We start from the raw sequence: 16,991 nt of genomic DNA, 5'->3' as shown, positions 1-16,991 counted from the left end.
AATTAATGTAACCGTGGGTAATAAGGAGAAGGCTCGGGTTTCTGTGGAAGAGAATCTAAAATGAGTCTCTCTTTTCTTAATAGCTTAAGATGAAAATCACGGACTTTGAGAACAGGCGAAGTTTTAAGTGTATATGGTTAAACAGCCAATTTAGGGAAGAGGTGAGTCTTTTCTATGGTATGAGTGTTTATTTTTATTGCATCTTGTGTATTGTATCTCTTCTCCAGACCCTGAAAACTAAAACCACCAAAGAAAGCTCCCTAAGCGGTAGCGTGTGTTAGCGGCTCGGCTCGAGAGTTTGAGAACCCCGGTGGGGGGAGGAGCTCTGTCCACCCAGCCCCTGCCGCCACCTCTGAGGCTTCAGGCAGAGTGACAGTGTCAGGGAGACCCTTTCCGACTGATTGGGACCTTGCTGCTTGGCCTCGGAGCCGGTGGCAGCTCCGCTGGGCCCTTTGCAGACGACACAGCCTCACATTAAGTGGTTCTTCTGGAAAAGTCTGTACCTACTCAGACACCCAAGTCGTTCACCTGTCTAGCTCTACCGGTATTGAGAGGAAATCTGGGACATTTGCCATCCATGTTGTCACCCGTGTGCAGCTGTCAGGCTGAAATGACACAGTCCACCCTGGTCCTTGTCCTCTGTCTCACCATGCTGAGAATTGGACAGCCTCTTAGTGACCTTTCGGGGGGGGGGGGAGAAATTCCTGAGAAGCTGTCCTGTGAATAGCGAGCTTTTTGCCTCAAAATGGCATTTCTTAGACTCCCTGCGGTGTGGGGCGGCTGCCAGCCTTGGACAGGTGGTCTGAGTGATGGTCGGCGGGGAGGGGCCCGAGCAGGCCCCGCGTGTGTCTTGTTTCCTGTATAGCCTTCATCTTGTCGTTTCTTAGGAAATAACACTATATCCAGACAAGCACGGGTGTGTCCGGGACCTGTTAGAGGAATGTAAAAAGGCTGTGGAACTCGGCGAGAAGGCATCAGGGAAACTTAGGCGAGTATTTCCCAAATCCTGAAGGTGGAGGCAGGGGCAGCCCTGGCCCAGCCCTGTACTTGCGCAGTGCCCCCCGCCCCCAACCCCCCCCCCCCCCCCCCCCGCAGTAGTTGCCATGCTCATCTTTCAGCCCATACTTTGCAACACTTTATATAAATACTTCACATTTAATCCTTTTCTTTTGCCCGTCTTCCCTCCCTGTGTCTCTGGATATTAATTAGCAGTAGTGCAAAAGGGAGATTCAGGTAGAAAATCCAAGCAGAGGAAGAGTGATTCAAGCAAACTGATCAGCTGAAGCTGGAAAACGTGGGCCTTGACTGTGTCTGAGAAATCTGGTCACTTCTCATCTGTTTTCGCCAGTGTTCAAGCTGCAGAAAGAAGCCCCAGATTTGATGTTCAGTTTTTATTTCAGAGTCAGGTGCTAGTCTTATCACCTTGTCTTACACTCAGCTCGTAGGATGGAACAGCCTTTGGGGCTACTTGGTTCCCGGAATGTTTTCTTTACAAAATTAATAAAAGAATGAGGCCTTCGTTATCTAAAGAGTGAGAAACATTTCACAAGCCCTGCCCAGTTTGGAACCATAGCAAGAAAGATTTACACATGCTCCGAGGGGGTCCCTGGCCAGTGTTCTGTATGCTCCCCAAGGATACCTGCTTTTGCATTTCAAATCTTCATAAGAAGACAAGCGAATCTTCATAGCTTTGTAATAAAATGACAGACGAATAGTTTTCTGGAAAGTTTTTTTATGGTACGTGAGCCTCTCACTGCCGTGGCCTCTCCCATTGCGGAGCACAGGCTCCGGACGCACAGGCTCAGTGGCCGTGGCTCACGGACCCAGCCACTCTGCAGCACGTGGGATATTCCCGGACCGGGGCACGAACCCGTGTCCCCTGCATCGGCAGGCGGACTCTCAACTACTGCACCACCAGGGAGGCCCTAGAAAGTTTTTTTTACATGAATGTATATAGTTCACACTCTTCCCTGTTTTGCACAGGCTGCTAGAAATCGTAAGCTACAAAATTATTGGTGTGCATCAAGAAGACGAACTCCTAGAATGTTTATCTCCTGCGACAAGTCGAACGTTTCGAATAGAGGTGAGCGTCCCTCTGGCTGCACCAGGGAGGAAGGGCTCCTGAGCCCCGGCAGGTGGGGCGGCAGCCCGCAGCTTATTCAGGCAGCACGGCGGCTCCTGGCGGTGGCTGTCGTTGTGTTTGTGTGCCGGTAGATGAAGTGACCCCTGAGGTTAATATAATTCTGCCAGATTTTGAAAAATTGAATGTTTTATTATGATAAAATAGACCTAACCTAAAATGTACTGTTCAGTAGTGTGAGCACATTCCTGTTGTTGAACATTCCTCACCGCCATCCATCTGCTCCGCTGAGACTCTCGCCCCAGCTTCCGGCAGCCACCCTTCTACTCTCTACTACTCCAGATATCTCACTTATTTGTCCTTAGAAACTAATTTTAAGTATGGATCATCAAGCACATCTAGTCAGAAACTGGGTCCCTGTTTATTTTAAAACTGCTGAGATTTCCACAGTAACTGGAACAACTCGTTATTTGGTCTCTTAAAGCCCAGAGTTTTGGGACTCCCCAGGTGGTCTGGTGGCTAAGGGTCCGCCTTCCCAATGCAGGGGGCCCGGGTTCGATCCCTGGTCAAGAAACTAGATCCCACATGCCGCAACTAAGGATCCCACGTGACACAACAGAAACCTAATGTAGCCAAATAAATAAATAAATAGTTTTTTTTTTAAAAAGTTTTCTTTTTTAAAATATTTATCTATTTATTTTTGGCCGCGTTGGGTCTTCGTTGTGGTGCGCGGGCTTCTCATCGCGGTGGCTTCTCTTGTTGTGGAGCACGGGCTCTAGGCGCACAGGCTCAGTAGTTGTGGCTCATGGGCTCTAGGCGCGCAGGCTCAGTAGTTGTGGCTCATGGGCTCTAGAGCGCAGGCTCAGTAGTTGCGGCTCACAGGCTTGGTTGCTCCACAGCATGTGGGATCTTCCTGGACCAGGGATAGAACCCATGTCCCCTGCATGGGCAGGCGGATTCTTTTTTTTTTTTTTTTTTTTTTTTAATATATAAATTTATTTTTATTTTTGGCTGTGTTGGGTCTTTGTTGCTGCGTGCGGGCTTTCTCTGGTTGCGAGTGGGGGCTACTCTTTGTTGCGGTGCGTGGGCTTCTCATTGCAGTGGCTTCTCTTGTTGCAGATCATGGGCTCTAGGCGCGCAGGCTTCAGTAGTTGTGGCACGTGGGCTTAGTTGCTCCGTGGCATGTGGGATCTTCCCGGGCCAGGGCTCTAACTGGTGTCCCCTGCATTGGCAGGTGGATTCTTAACCACTGTGCCACCAGGGAAGTCCCCAGAGTTTTCTTTTAAGCTTAGCTATTTCTCCTGGCTCTAAACTCTTAATTATTCTAACAAGCCCCAAACATGACATTTTGGCAAAAATCTGACCTAGCTTCCCTTGTTGGAGGAGTGAGTCAGAATTAAGAATTAAAATGTGACACTGTGTTTGCATTAACTGAATTTCTCAACCCCTTGTGTTAAAAATGTGTGTCCCCAGGAAATACCTTTGGACCAGGTAGACATAGATAAGGAAAATGAGATGCTGATCACAGTGGCACATTTCCACAAAGAGGTGTTTGGGACATTCGGGATCCCGTTCTTGCTGAGGATACACCAGGTGAGGCGTCCTTCTGCTAAGAGACGGAGTGTCTCGGGTCGGGACCTGGGCCCTCGCGCTCTGGGTTAGCGTTGCTCAGTGGGGCTCCTTCCCTGAGGCGGCGGCACAGGAGGGCATGAGCTTTGTGAGCACATGCGCCCTTTGTCGTCGCAGGGCGAGCATTTCAGAGAAGTGATGAAGCGGATTCAGAGTCTGCTAGACATCCAGGAAAAGGAGTTTGAAAAGGTAACGCGCTTCTTGGATACTTGCGAGTAATTTGTCGGGCGGGATGCTAAAGTCTTGACTTTTTTTTGCCAGACGTGTGAGTTTTGCTAGTATTTGGAATGAATGGCGTTTTCGATTTTTGTCTCTCAGTTTAAATTTGCCATTGTGATGATGGGCCGACACCAGTACATAAATGAAGATGAGTATGAAGTAAACTTGAAAGACTTTGAACCTCAGCCTGGTAAGAGCCCTCCCACAGGGAAGAAGCAAGTAGTAAGGGGCCGGGAGGCCGGCAGCCCTGGGTTCGAGTGGCGGCCCTCGTATTTCTCCAGCTGGGAGAGTCGGCCTTGTTTTCCTCATCTGTAGAACAGGGAGGAACGGCAGCCTGTGACCGATGAACTTGGCAGGCATCACACAATGGCCGAGAAAACTAAGGTCCTAGGGGAGACGGTGCTGCCCTTGGGAGCCCTGAGACCTCGGTTGGGGGTGGGGTGCACTCGCTCCAGGGGCCCAAGCCTGGGCTCTGTGGTCTCAGTTGCTTTCTCTCCCCGCCAGGTAACATGTCTCATCCTCGGCCTTGGCTAGGGCTCGACCACTTCAACAAAGCCCCAAAGAGGAGTCGCTACACATACCTGGAAAAGGCGATTAAAATCCATAACTGACTTCCTCCCCTGGCGGGTGGGCGAGGCGGACCGCGGTGGGTGTGCCCTTTAACAACAGCCAAGAACTCTGGTGTGCGAGCGCTGTCCCAAGTCTTCAGCAAGAGGATTTGCTGCTGGTGTTAATTTTATTTTGTTGAGGCTGTTCAGTGTGGCTTCTCTGTATCTATTGATGCCCTTTTTGAGCAAAATGAAGGTGTTTTTATAAAGCTTGGATGCCAGTGAGAGTTATTTTATGGTAACCACGATGCAAGGCGCTGTCAGCGTGTCGGGGGACGGCCGGTGGGTGCGGCGCGGCGCTGGACAGGCTCGTCTGTCCCCGCCCCGGGGCCCGGCCGCCAGCCCCACAGCTAGTAAGTCTTCTGTTTAGGCTCGTCTGACGTCTTTCCCTCAATTATACTTTTCAATGACTTTTTGTGCATCTGTAAAGGCGAAACAGAGAAACTCACAACCTAATAAATAGCGCTCTTTCCTTCACTCGTGTATTGTCGCCCCTTCCTCGGTCTCCCCAGCTGCCTGGGTCTTTTTAATAAACTCGTCTCCCTTCCGTCAGCCACCGCTGTCCTGCAGCCCGTTTGCAGAGTGGATGCACTGAATACAGGCCTGACAGACACTTCGGGGGTCTTTTTATTAAATTGAAAACGCTGTTCAATACAATTAAGGTGTACTATGCTGCCTCTCGGCAAACCTAACGATCTCAAGAGTTCGTTCGAGCAGGTGAAAAAATTATAAACAGACTTGTCTCCTTAAAACGGAACAGGCGGAACCAAGAAAGGAGGGCCTTTTAGCAAAGAGGGCATGCCCACTGGTGTTAGCAAGCTGTTGACTTTGTATAAAAAAGCTAAAGAAAAAAGAAAAAAAAAGGAAAATTGAAATTGTATATTTAATGAATGAACATGTACAATTTACCACTGGGAGGAGGTGGCATTTTGTCGGGTGAATCTAAGTGACTTTCACTGATGTTGATATTCATTGTGTGTAGTTTTCTTTCAGTCCGGCCTTTTCCTTTGGAGCTGACGCCAGCTGCGTGTCTAGTTTTGAGTGCAGTAAAATAGAATCAGCAGATGACACTTTTTTTCATCCTTTTCCAGTATTTTTCGTTTGTTTCTGTAGCAGCAGTGTACACCGACTCTTCCTGTATATTGCCTTTTTGCTGGAAAATGTTGTATGTTGAATAAAATTTTCTATAAAAATTATAACTCAGTGAGTGACGTGGAAGTTGAGGGAGATTTCTGCTCTCCCTGCAAATAGGCCTGGGGAACCTATTCGTTTATAATGAGGTTTTCTGGCGGGGGGGGGGGGGGTTGTTTTTGCCTCTGATTCATCCCATTTAAGCTTAAGAAAAAGTTTTTCCGGGCAGGAGCCAAGTACAATAAGATGACCGGAAATACTGAAATGGTGGAAGGCGTGGCCCAGGGGAGGTGGCCTTGCATCCCGCGCCTGGCGCACTGTGTCCCTGGGCTGCTCACCACCCGGCGGGTACTTCCTGCCCAGGTGCCCACAGTGACCATAGCGCCACCCGCCCCACCCTCCCGCGGAAAGTCATTCTCCGGGTGCTCGACTTCGAACGTTAAAGTATTGATTTCTTTTAGGTTTTGGTTTTGGCTGAGGGTTGATTATAGTCTTAAGTCACGGAAACTTATTGTCGAGTTATTAAATGGCTTTTCCCAAAGGCCTTTGCATAACGTGGACGGTCAGCAGGTAGCGTGTGCGATTTACTCTTCCATTCCTTCCCACTTACGGCCTGGAGTCCGAGTTCATAAAGCTGATGGGGGTGGTGGGAGGGGTGCAACCTGAAGAGGACCGCCTTTCACACGGCTCGCTCTGGACCCTAAGACTGGTGCGTCTTCCCCTCAGGCCCCCAGAACCACAGGGTAACGTTGAAGGGGGGCTTGGGTTCGTCATGACTGTACCAGCAGCAGCAAGCTGGGAGAAAGGGTCTCATTTTAGAAAGTAAGAGCAAACTGCATTTGCAAACATACATTTCAAATGTCAAGACGGAACTGTAGATCCCCCGTTTGGGGGTGGGTGATGCTGTGGCATTTTTGCCACTCTCGGCCTTTTTGTTCTGACCGCTCACTGCCCGATAGAATGTCCGCCGTTGGGGTGGAGGGTCCTCCGTCGGCCCTGCCCAGTGAGGGAGCCGCGAGCCCCAGGTGTCCGCTGAGCACCTGAAACGTGGCTAAAGTAGCAGAGAGAGTGAGTTTTCACTGATTTAAATTGCCACATGTGGCTCAGGCGTTCCAACTACATTTCCCTCGCTTTGTGTGTCTTTGCAGTGATCAGCTCCCTCGAGCTGTCGAGTTAATATATGATAAAACGCTCATTCCGTGAGGCCTGGAACCTGGGCCTCCGGCAGCCTTGGAGGGGCGGGCTGAGCTGTTCAGACCCAGGGTCGCAGCTCATCGCAGCTCTAAGGGGCCACTGACCCACCCGAGGGGCAGGCACCGTTGTTGATGGATAGATCCAGGGATGGGTGTTCACGGCATGATCCTGCCCAGTATGATGGATGTTCTGAGTTCGTCATAAGACGTTGGGAGAGAGGACCCACACTCAGCCCCCCTGAAGCTGAATCCTGCCCCCTTCCCACTGGTACAGAGGAGGCGCCCTTGTCTGTTCAGACCCAGGGCCGCAGAGGGTCAGGGCTGCTGCTGGGGGGCTGGTTCATTTCACCCCTTCACAGGCGGGCAGGTGGTAGCGGGTGACAGTCCGGCCAGGCCCCTGTGTGCCCTCCCAGCCTTGTGACGCTTCCTCGCCTCTGGCCACCCTGCCCACCTTGCTCCAGGCTGGAAACAGCGGGAGGTGTCCCCAGCGCCCTGCCTGCAGCCGTGTCACACCCCCCGTCCACTCCTGGAGGGGGCGCGGCGGAGCTGTTCTGTGTCTCAGGTCAGCCAGGCAGTGGTCCTGTAGTGGCTGTCACCGATGAGCACACCGCATGCGGCTGGCAGTGAGGCATCCGGACCACCCCAAGTGACCAGGACAGGGATTCTGAGTTAATCTGTCAGGCTGGGCTCTCAGGGCCTCTGCTGAGTGCAGAGCTGGCTTTGAGACCCACATTCACTGCTCCCTCTTTCCAGGTATTCGAGCCGGCCTCCCTGCTGGAAGAGGGGCCCCCCACTTTGAGATGAGAGCTGCGGGAGAGGGGGACAGGGTGGCCACCTCCCCCGGAGCCCTGGGCCCTCCTGGCCAGCCCCAGAGGTTGGTGCAGACAGAGCAGAAGCGTGGGGAAGCCTCAGAATGGGGCTGCGGTCCCACGCGCCCCAGCCTGAGTCTACAATGAGGTCTCGGGACCCAGAACCAAGGCCTCAGACGTCAAGGCTACGAAATGGGAATGGTGGTTTAGGTCAAGTTGTACAAAGCAGTGAAGGAGGAGGCCCTGGGATGATGGAAACTGGACGGGCCGGGCCAAGGGGACAGCCCGACATCTGCCGAACCAGGGACCTGTGCAGCTGGACCGTCGCAGTTTTCAAGAGAAGCCAAAAATCGGGATTTTTTTTAAACGTTGGCAAGTGTCTCTCCTGATGCTGGGCAGTCTAAGTCAGAGTGGCCCGGGGTGGCTTTGTGGGCTCGCAGAGGGCTACCAGGGAGCTGGGCCGGACCTCGTGGACGGCGCATGGACCACGGTGAACAAAGACCGGTAGAGGAGGGCCCAGGACACCACCCACACAGCCAGCACTGCGTTTGCCATGCCACTGAATATTCCTGCCTGTGGACCTCTCTGGGAATCCAGGTCAAACCCGGCAAGTAGCCTGGCAGGCGCAGAATCAGACTCCGGACTGGAGCTCTGCAGGCGTGTCCGGGTCCTGTTCCGGTTCTGGCAGGGCCATCCAGGCCCCGTGACCGTCGCCCGCCTGGCCTGGGTGCTTCTGCAGGGCTGTGGTCCTCCAAACTGCAGGTTGGCCAAGTCCCAGGTCAAGACCTCGTCCTCTGGGGAGTGGTGGCCAGTGGGCCCACCTGACCTCCCTTTCCATCAGTACACTTGGGACCTAGAGGGGTGGCCACCTGCCTTGTCGACACGGGTCCACTTGGAGCCCCATTCTGATTTATTACAAATGAGAAGTTGGTTCCCAGGATGCCTAGTTTATGTCAGACGCTTCATCTTCTAACCCTAAAAATCTTAAGGTGGGTCCCTGTTTGGATGTGGAAACCAAGGCTTCCCGTCCTGCAGCTAGTGCCACCCCTCGGGAGTCAGTGCCCCACTCGGTTCTCTGGGGCATCTCTGGGGATGGGGGCAGGGTGGAGGGGCAGCTGCTGGCATCTTCTGGGGGCTGACATTCAGATCTGGAGAAATCTGTCCCCGGACTGGTCCTTTCCCCCGGCTGGTGGGACACACCCTGCCAGCGCCGTCGCAGCAGCAGGTCTGACCACCTGAAGGCTGCCGGGCAGGCCGACCCTAGTTTCCGGCTGCCCATCCAGTTACTGGACGCAGACCAGCCATCTCTCAGGCCTCGGCTTCCGTACTGCCCTTCCGGGTGGCGCTAAACAAAACAGAGAAGCAGCTGCCACGGTTTAGTGAATAAAATGTAGGTCAGTGCCATACTCTTTCTTCTCTGCCTCTTAATTCTCCCACTTCTCTGCCCCTTCTCTAGGAAATTCCTTTTCATTGAAAAGATGAGGGAATAATATTTGTTATATTTTGCAAAGTAAAAAAAATCCCTTTGGGGAATTCCTTGGCGGTCCAGTGGTTAGGACTCCAGGCTCTGACTGCTGAGGGCCCAGGTTCAATCCCTGGTCGGGGAAGTAAAATCCCATAAGCTGCGGCACGGCCAAAGGAAAAAAAAAATTTTTTTTAAGATAAAGACAGCAAGGGGAAATGCCCCATGATAAAAATTATTAAAAAAAAAAAAAATCCCTTCGTGTGCCCTTTAGCCCATCCTGTGCCCAGCCTCACCCCCAGGCAGACCACATGGTACCCAGGAGGGATCCTGCTCAGAAGCCAACTTGGGGCCTTTTTTTTTTTAACATCTTTATTGGAGTGTAATTGCTTTACAATGTTGTGTTAGTTTCTGCTGTATAACAAAGTGAATCAGCTGTACATACACATATATCCCCATACCTCCTCCCTCTTGCATCTCCCTCCCACCCTCCCTATCCCACCCCTCTAGGTGGTCACAAAGCACGGAGCTGATGTCCTTGTGCTATGCGCGGCTGCTACCTACTAGCTAGCTATTTTACGTTTGGTAGTGTATATATGTCAGTACCACTCTCTCACTTTGTCACAGCTTACCCTTCCCCCTCCCCATATCCTCAAGTCCATTCTCTACGTCTGCGTCTCTATTCCTGTCCTGCAACTTGGGGCCTTTTAAATCCTAAAAATCCTTTTAAGTCCTAAAAATCTTGTTAAGATGGGTCCCTGTTTGGATGTGGAAACCGAGGCTTCCTGTCCTGCAGCTAGTGCCAAAATTCCTGCATTAGCCAAATTCCTGCACAGCGGCCTTTGCAGTACAGAAAAGCTACTGTGCTGTAGCCATGAAGGAATTCTAAGGATTAAACCTCTTGTTGGGAATTGGGCACAGAGATTTGAGATTTGCTCCCCCATCCCAGCTCCCATAAACTCACCTGTCCCCGCCAGGCCCTGGGGGCACCAGGGCCTGGGGAAAGTGACAGAGACCCAGGAGTGAGCGATGGGGCTGGAAGGAATAGGTGGAGAGAGAAGGGGGCAGGCAGGGCCTTCCAGAGGCCAGGGGAAGAGTCTGGACACATGGGTGAAGGGGTGAACGGGCCACTCTTGGCTGTGGGTGACTGGAACGCAGAACAGGGGAGGGAAGCAGGAGCCACAAATGGCCTCAAAGGGACCCTATGTTAAAAGTCTGGTCCCGGGCTTCCCTGGTGGCGCAGTGGTTGAGAGTCCGCCTGCCGATGCAGGGGACGCGTGGTCGTGCCCCGGTCCGGGAAGATCCCACATGCCACGGAGCGGCTGGGCCCGTGAGCCATGGCCGCTGAGCCTGTGCATCCGGAGCCTGTGCTCCGCAACGGGAGAGGCCACAACAGTGAGAGGCCCACGTACCGCAAAAAAAAAAAAAATGTATTATAAACCTATTACAGTACAGTACTATATAGCCGATTGTGTTAGTTAGGTATCTAGGCTAGCTTCATTGGACTTACGAACAAACTGGACTTACAAACATGCTCTCGCAACGGAACTCGTTCGTATGTAGGGACTTAACTGTATATGTATACACGCGTATATACACAGAGATACAGGTACATACATACACATGTATATGAGTACATGCACACAGGTGTGTGGATAAACACACAGGCGTGTATGCACACATGGACATGCAGGTACATGCATGTACACACATGTGCGAGTTTATGTGTTGCCTCACAAGTCCAGCTGCCTCTCCTGCTTGTTTAGCTGTGAGTTTGGGCAAAGCCCTAACTCTTTCTAACCCTCCATCCCCTGGTTTCCCTACCTGCAACATGGGGATACGATAGCTGCCTTATAGGGCTGTTATGGGATCAAATGCCATAACCCAGGTAATCGCTTCGGGCCAGGGAGTAAAGCCAGCATTTTTATTGTGAAATGATCGGTGGCCTGAAACAGCCAGAAGAGATGATCCCGACTGTAGAGGGCAGCCTCCGCGCTGGCTCCGTGCTACACCTGGGGTCACAGCCAGGAAGGGCAAAGCCAGGGTTTGTGCGAACAAAGGCACGAAGTGGGGTCTGTGCGCTTAACCTGTATACTTCATGGCTTCTCATTACGCCTGCAGACACTGGGGAACATCCAAGATAGTCCAAGATAGCCCTGCTCCTATCAGATTGGCAGAAACCAAAAGTTATGGCAAGTCTGGGCGGGAACAGGCTTTCCTATACAAGCACTAGAAGGGGGATTTGGTGATACCTAGCAGAGTTACAGATGGGGGACCCTTTGACCCTGCCATACTATTTCTAGAAATCCATCCTAAAGGTAGACTAGCAAAAATATCAGGTGAGGTAGGCACAAGGCAGCAACAAAAAACTAGAAATAACCCAAATGTCCATCCATATAGTGACTCTGCAGCTACCAAAAGTAAAGGGAGGAAAGAGGAAAAAGGGAAAAAAGAGGAAAATCTCCATATATTACTATGGAACAGTCTCTTTTTGGATATACTGTCCAATAACAAGAAGATATGTGTGTATATGTATATATAGTACTACTTTTTTTTTTTTTTTTTTTTGGCCTTGCCGTGTGGCTTGTAAGATCCCTGACCAGGGATCGAACCCGGGTCCCTGCAGTGGGCGTGAGGAGTCCTAACCACTGGACCACCAGGGAAGTCCCTATATAGCCCTACTTTTAATGTCAGGAAACAGGGAGGGAGATAAATAATTTCCAAGAAGAAATAAAAGAAGGATTATTTAGGAACTAAAACGGTTAATGTTGAGAGTGGAAGCAGGTCCTCTCTAAATATACCTTGTTTATAGGTTTGACTTTGGAACCATATCATTATTTTTACTAACTAAAAAGGAAGTACATCAAAAAGAAAAAAACAACACCAAAAAACGGAAAGCAACGGAAAACTAACAAATGTGATCATGTATCAAGATTTCTTACCTGACACAAGGCACAAACCATAAGCTATAAAAGAAAAACTTGAAAGACTACTTCATCAAAGCACCTGCTTCTTAACAGATACCATCTATAGATACAATAAAAAGGCAAGCTACAGAGTGGAAGAAAATATTTAAAGTCCAAAGGACAGGTATACAGAATATAAAAGAACTCCTTCAATTGAATAATTTTTTTTTTCAATTGAATAATTTTTTTTAAAAAACCTCACAATCTTAAAAGTGGGCAAAAGACCTGAACAGACACTTCACAAAAGAAAATATAGAAATGGCCAACATGCATATGAAAAGATGCTCAGCATCCCTATTCATCTAGGAAACACAAATTAAAAATCATAGTTACCGTTGGTTAAATGTTATTTTTTATTTTTATTATTTTTCTTCCCGAAACATAATTTTATTTAATTGAAAAAATATCAGTGTGCAAATTGGACATTTTGGGTACATACAGTCAGGTGCTAATTAAGTAAATGAGTGATGAATCATAATATCAACACTAGTCATTAAATAAAATTGCATTTAAATTAGATTTACCAGATAGTTTCAGGACAAAAAATATAATGAGCCAACTTTAAAGAAAGTTTCCAATAATTTTATTCTTTTTTTTCCCTCAAATTTTATTTTAAAAACTCACAAATGTTCAGAAACTTGGACATAGGACAAAGAACTTTTTTTTTTTTTTTTTTTTTTTTTTTTTTTTGCAGTACGCGGGCCTCTCACTGTTGTGACCTCTCCCGTTGCGGAGCACAGGCTCCGGACGCGCAGGCCCAGTGGCCATGGCTCACGGGCCTAGCCGCTCCGCGGCAATGTGGGATCTTCCCGGACCGGGGCACGAACCCGTGTACCCCGCATCGGCAGGCAGACTCCCAACCACTGCGCCACCAGGGAAGTCCTCTCTCTCTCTTTTTGCTAAACAATTTAAAAGTCATATACATTATGATATTTTATTCTTTATTTCTGTATGCATCACCTAAATGGACATTTTACTATATAACCACAATACTGTTATCACACCTAAGAAATCTGACAATAATTCCATAGTGCCATCTAATATATGAAGTCAAGTTCCCCCATTTTTTACAAAAATGTCTCATATGATTTTCCTCCAATTTAAAATTCAACCAAGGTTCATGCATTGCATTTGGTTATATCTCTTTAGATTTTTTTTTTTAATTTTTATTGGAGTATGGTTGCTCTACAATGTTGTGTTAGCCTCCACTGCACAACAAAATGGATCAGCCATACACATACAGGTATCCCCTTCCTTTTGGACTTCCCTCCCATTTAGGTTACCACAGTGCATTACGTAGAGTTCCCTGAGCTATACGGTATATTCCCATCAGTTGTCTATTTTATACATAGTATCAATAATGTATATGTGTCAATACCAGTCTCCCAATTCCTCCCACCCCACCCCTTTCCCCCTTGGTATCCATACATTTGTTCTCTACGTCTGTGTCTCTATTTCCGCTTTTCATATAAGATCATCTATACCATTTTTCTAGATTCCACTTATATGCTTTATTATACAATATTTGTTTTTCTCTTTCTGACTTACTTCCCTCTGTATGACACTCTCTAGGTCCATTCACATCTCTACAAATGACCCAATTTCATTCCTTTTTATGGCTGAGTAATATTCCATTGTATGTATGTACACATCTTCTTTATCCATTCCTCTGCTAATGAACGTTTAGGTTGCTTCCCTGTCCTGGGTATTGTAAACAGTGCTGCTATGAACACTGGGGTGCATGTGTTTTTTTAAATTATGGTTTTCTCTGTTCTATTTTTATTTATAAATATGTTGGTGGGAAGTGGAGTCTCTATTTATTTATTTATTTATTTATTTATTTATGGCCACGTGGCATGCAGAATCTTAGTTCCCCAACCAGGGATCAAACCTGTGCCCCCTTCAGTGGAAGCATGGAGTCTTAACCACTGAATCACCAGGGAAGTCCCTCCACTGGTTAAATTTTAAAAAACAGACAACCCCAAGTGTTGACAAGCATACAGAACAACTAGAACCTCCTACATTGCTGGTGTGAGTGTAAAATTGTTCATCATTTATGAAGACTGACAGTTTCTCCTACAGGCAAACATCCACCCACCTGGGACCAGCAACTCCACTCCCAGGCTTTTACCCAGGAGAAATAAAAACATATGTTCAGAAAAAGACCTGTATGAGAAAATTCATAGTAGCTTGAGTCATAATAGCCAAAATCTAGAAACAACCCAAATATTTGTCAGCAGGTGGGTGGATCATCATATCGTGTACATTATTTGTACCAAGGAATTCTGCACAGCGATGAAAAGAATGAACTATTGGTGTACTCAGCCAGATGAACACGTCTCAAAAAATGATTCTGAGCCAAAGAAGCCTGACTGTACCTCTCCTATGAGCCTAGTTATTTGAAGTTCTGAAACAGGTCAAGCTGTGAGATGTGGTAAAAGTAGAGGTGACACCTGCAAAGGCAGAGAATCTGGGCATGAAGGCAGGTGTGCATGGCATCCAAGGGCCACTTACATCAGAGATGTGTTAGATTTGTGAATTGTTGCAACCGTTTTTCAGCTGATGGAAAAGAAGCATATTGAGGAAGGCCTTTCCTGATTCCCACAGAGATCTTGTCTTCCTGGAAAGAAAAGATGCCTCTTCTGTGGTCAGGGCCTCGCTCCAGCACCACCTCCCCTTTCACGGACCCTCTGACCTCCTGTCGCTGCAGCTCTTTTACCAATTCCAAGGCGTCCACACCTGAGAGTCTTGAAACAGCCAGCTTGGCGTTCCTGCTAGTCCTTTTTGCCTCCGCATGATGACGTGTCGCCTCACCCCCTCTTCTCACTCTGTCCCCTGCGCCCCGTCTCCTTTGGACAGTGTCTACATCCCTATGTGCATTGCTGTCTGAGGTTTGATGCCTGCTTCCTGTCCTGCTGCGTCCCCCAGCCCGCTATGGAGGAGGTGCTCCACTAATATAGATTGACTGCGTGAATGAATGAATGAATGAATGAATGAGCTGCGTGATTCACCCATCACAGCCCACCCCATTTGGCTTAAAATCCTCCCGATTTCACACCCCAGGACTAGGGGGCTTTGTATAGACTTGAGGTTATACATCTTGGGATAAGGTTGGTGACTGCCTCGTTCTCCGGGGATTTTTGAGGACGTTGGTCCCCTTAACGCAGTGTTTGGACCCCGGCTGGCGCATCTGAACTGGGACACTCTGAGGGAGAATGAAGGAGGGAGATGGGCGATGCTCGCAGGCTCCGACCATCCCGGCCATCGCCACCAGGGGGCAGCACCAGGCTGCGCGAGTCCGTCTCACTTCCTCCCTCCAGGCTCCGCTGGACGGACAGGTCCTCATCTAGTGCAGTGGGGACCGGGGAGCAGGGCCGCCCCTGTCATAGTCCCTTTAGGGCTGGCCTGGTGCCTTCACACCGCCCTGGGGCTGAGGACTCCTGTCCCACCTTGTCCTCCTCAGGCCAGGCTGCAAGGAGTGAGGAGGCCCGAGAGAGGGCTTGAGGCCAGCCCAAGGGCACGCCTCCCGGTTAGACCCCAGTCCCTCCGCACCCAGATGCGGGACCCCATGGGAGAGCCATCAGGCCTAGCTGGGCTCCTCCTGGGCCTCTTCCATGAGGATCAGTTCTCTGCGAGGCTCAGGGCTCCTGGAGGACTGCTTTGTTGTTGTTATTTGTTTGGTTTTTTTGTTTTTATTTTTGGCTGTGTTGGGTCTTCATTTCTGTGTGAGGGCTTCCTCTAGCTGCGGCAAGCGCGGGCCACTCTTCATCGCGGTGCGCGGGCCTCTCACTATCGCGGTCTCTCTTGTTGCGGAGCACAGGCTCCAGACGCGCAGGCTCAGTAATTGTGGCTCACGGGCCCAGTTGCTCCGTGGCATATGGGATCTTCCCAGACCAGGGCTCGAACCTGTGTCCCCTGCATTGGCAGGCAGATTCCCAACCACTGCGCCACCAGGGAAGCCCTATTTGTTTGTTTTAAACCTTTGCATCCCCTAAATAAGGCCTGGCATGGAAGAGGAAGAAGGTGGTTAAAGCATGGGCTCTGTCACTCCCAGCCGTGTGATGCTGGGCCTCAGTTTCCTCCTCTGTAAAATGGGTATAACAACAACAATAACAATGATAATAATAATAATAAAACTTCCTGCTAAGAGTGTTAGGAAAATTCAAGAAGACAGTTTTACTTGCTGGCTGATCCTCCACACATGCCTACTTTCTGTTCCTTCCATCCTGCCCCCCCTCCCACCACCCACCTCCGGCCTTGCAGCTCCTGCCACCTGGAGGGCTCTTTCCTGAGATATCCCATGTCTCATCGTCAAACTCAGCTCATATGCTACTTCCTCATGGAGGGCTGCCATGGACCCCCCGGGCGAGAGGAACCAGCCACCCTCTACCAGGTCACCTGGTTCATTGTTATTTATTTATTTATTATTTTTTGGTGCGGCATGCAGGATCTTAATTCCTTGACCAGGGATCGAACCCGTGTCCCCTGCACTGGGAGCGCGGAGTCTTAACCGCTGGACCGCCAATTTTGCCAGCACTTACCTCTGCCTGGAATTGTCCGGTTCCTGTTTAGTTTACTTGATCAGTGTCTGTTGTCCCTAAAACTTCAGCTCTGTGAGGGCGGGAACCTCACTGATTTTGTTCACAGCTGTCTCCCCAGTACCCAGCACAGTGCCCGGGACATAGTAGACACTCAATAAAGATTTGTTGTATGAATGATGAATGAAAGAAATCGTGTGAAGCACATAGAAAGCTTGCAATTAGGGACTTCGCTGGTGGCGCAGTGGTTAAGAATCCACCTGCCAATGCAGGGGACATGGGTTCAAGCCCTGGTCCGGGAAGATCCCACATGGCACAGAGCAACTAAGCCTCTGCGCCACAACTACTGAGCCTGT

At 49.5% G+C, this 16,991-nt stretch overlaps 1 protein-coding gene across 2 annotated transcripts in view; it reads left to right on the top strand.

Moving 5' to 3' along the window:
* USP7 (ubiquitin specific peptidase 7) overlaps positions 1–5,735 on the top strand; it is a 57,797-nt gene extending 52,062 nt beyond the window's left edge. For both annotated transcript variants that reach the window (XM_032605214.1, XM_032605215.1), the window contains exons 25-31: positions 84–161; positions 888–988; positions 1,984–2,083; positions 3,554–3,673; positions 3,827–3,898; positions 4,028–4,118; positions 4,433–5,735. In XM_032605214.1, the coding sequence (XP_032461105.1) occupies positions 84–161; positions 888–988; positions 1,984–2,083; positions 3,554–3,673; positions 3,827–3,898; positions 4,028–4,118; positions 4,433–4,539 (669 nt within the window). In that variant the 3' untranslated portion in view covers positions 4,540–5,735. The remainder of the gene's footprint in view (positions 1–83; positions 162–887; positions 989–1,983; positions 2,084–3,553; positions 3,674–3,826; positions 3,899–4,027; positions 4,119–4,432) is intronic.
* The last annotated feature ends 11,256 nt before the right edge of the window (positions 5,736–16,991 follow it).

This window comes from Phocoena sinus, chromosome 15 (assembly GCF_008692025.1).
Source record: "Phocoena sinus isolate mPhoSin1 chromosome 15, mPhoSin1.pri, whole genome shotgun sequence".
NCBI lineage: Eukaryota > Metazoa > Chordata > Mammalia > Artiodactyla > Phocoenidae > Phocoena > Phocoena sinus.
The sequence above is the reverse complement of the archived record's forward strand: the minus strand, read 5'-3'. Positions and strand labels throughout refer to the sequence as shown.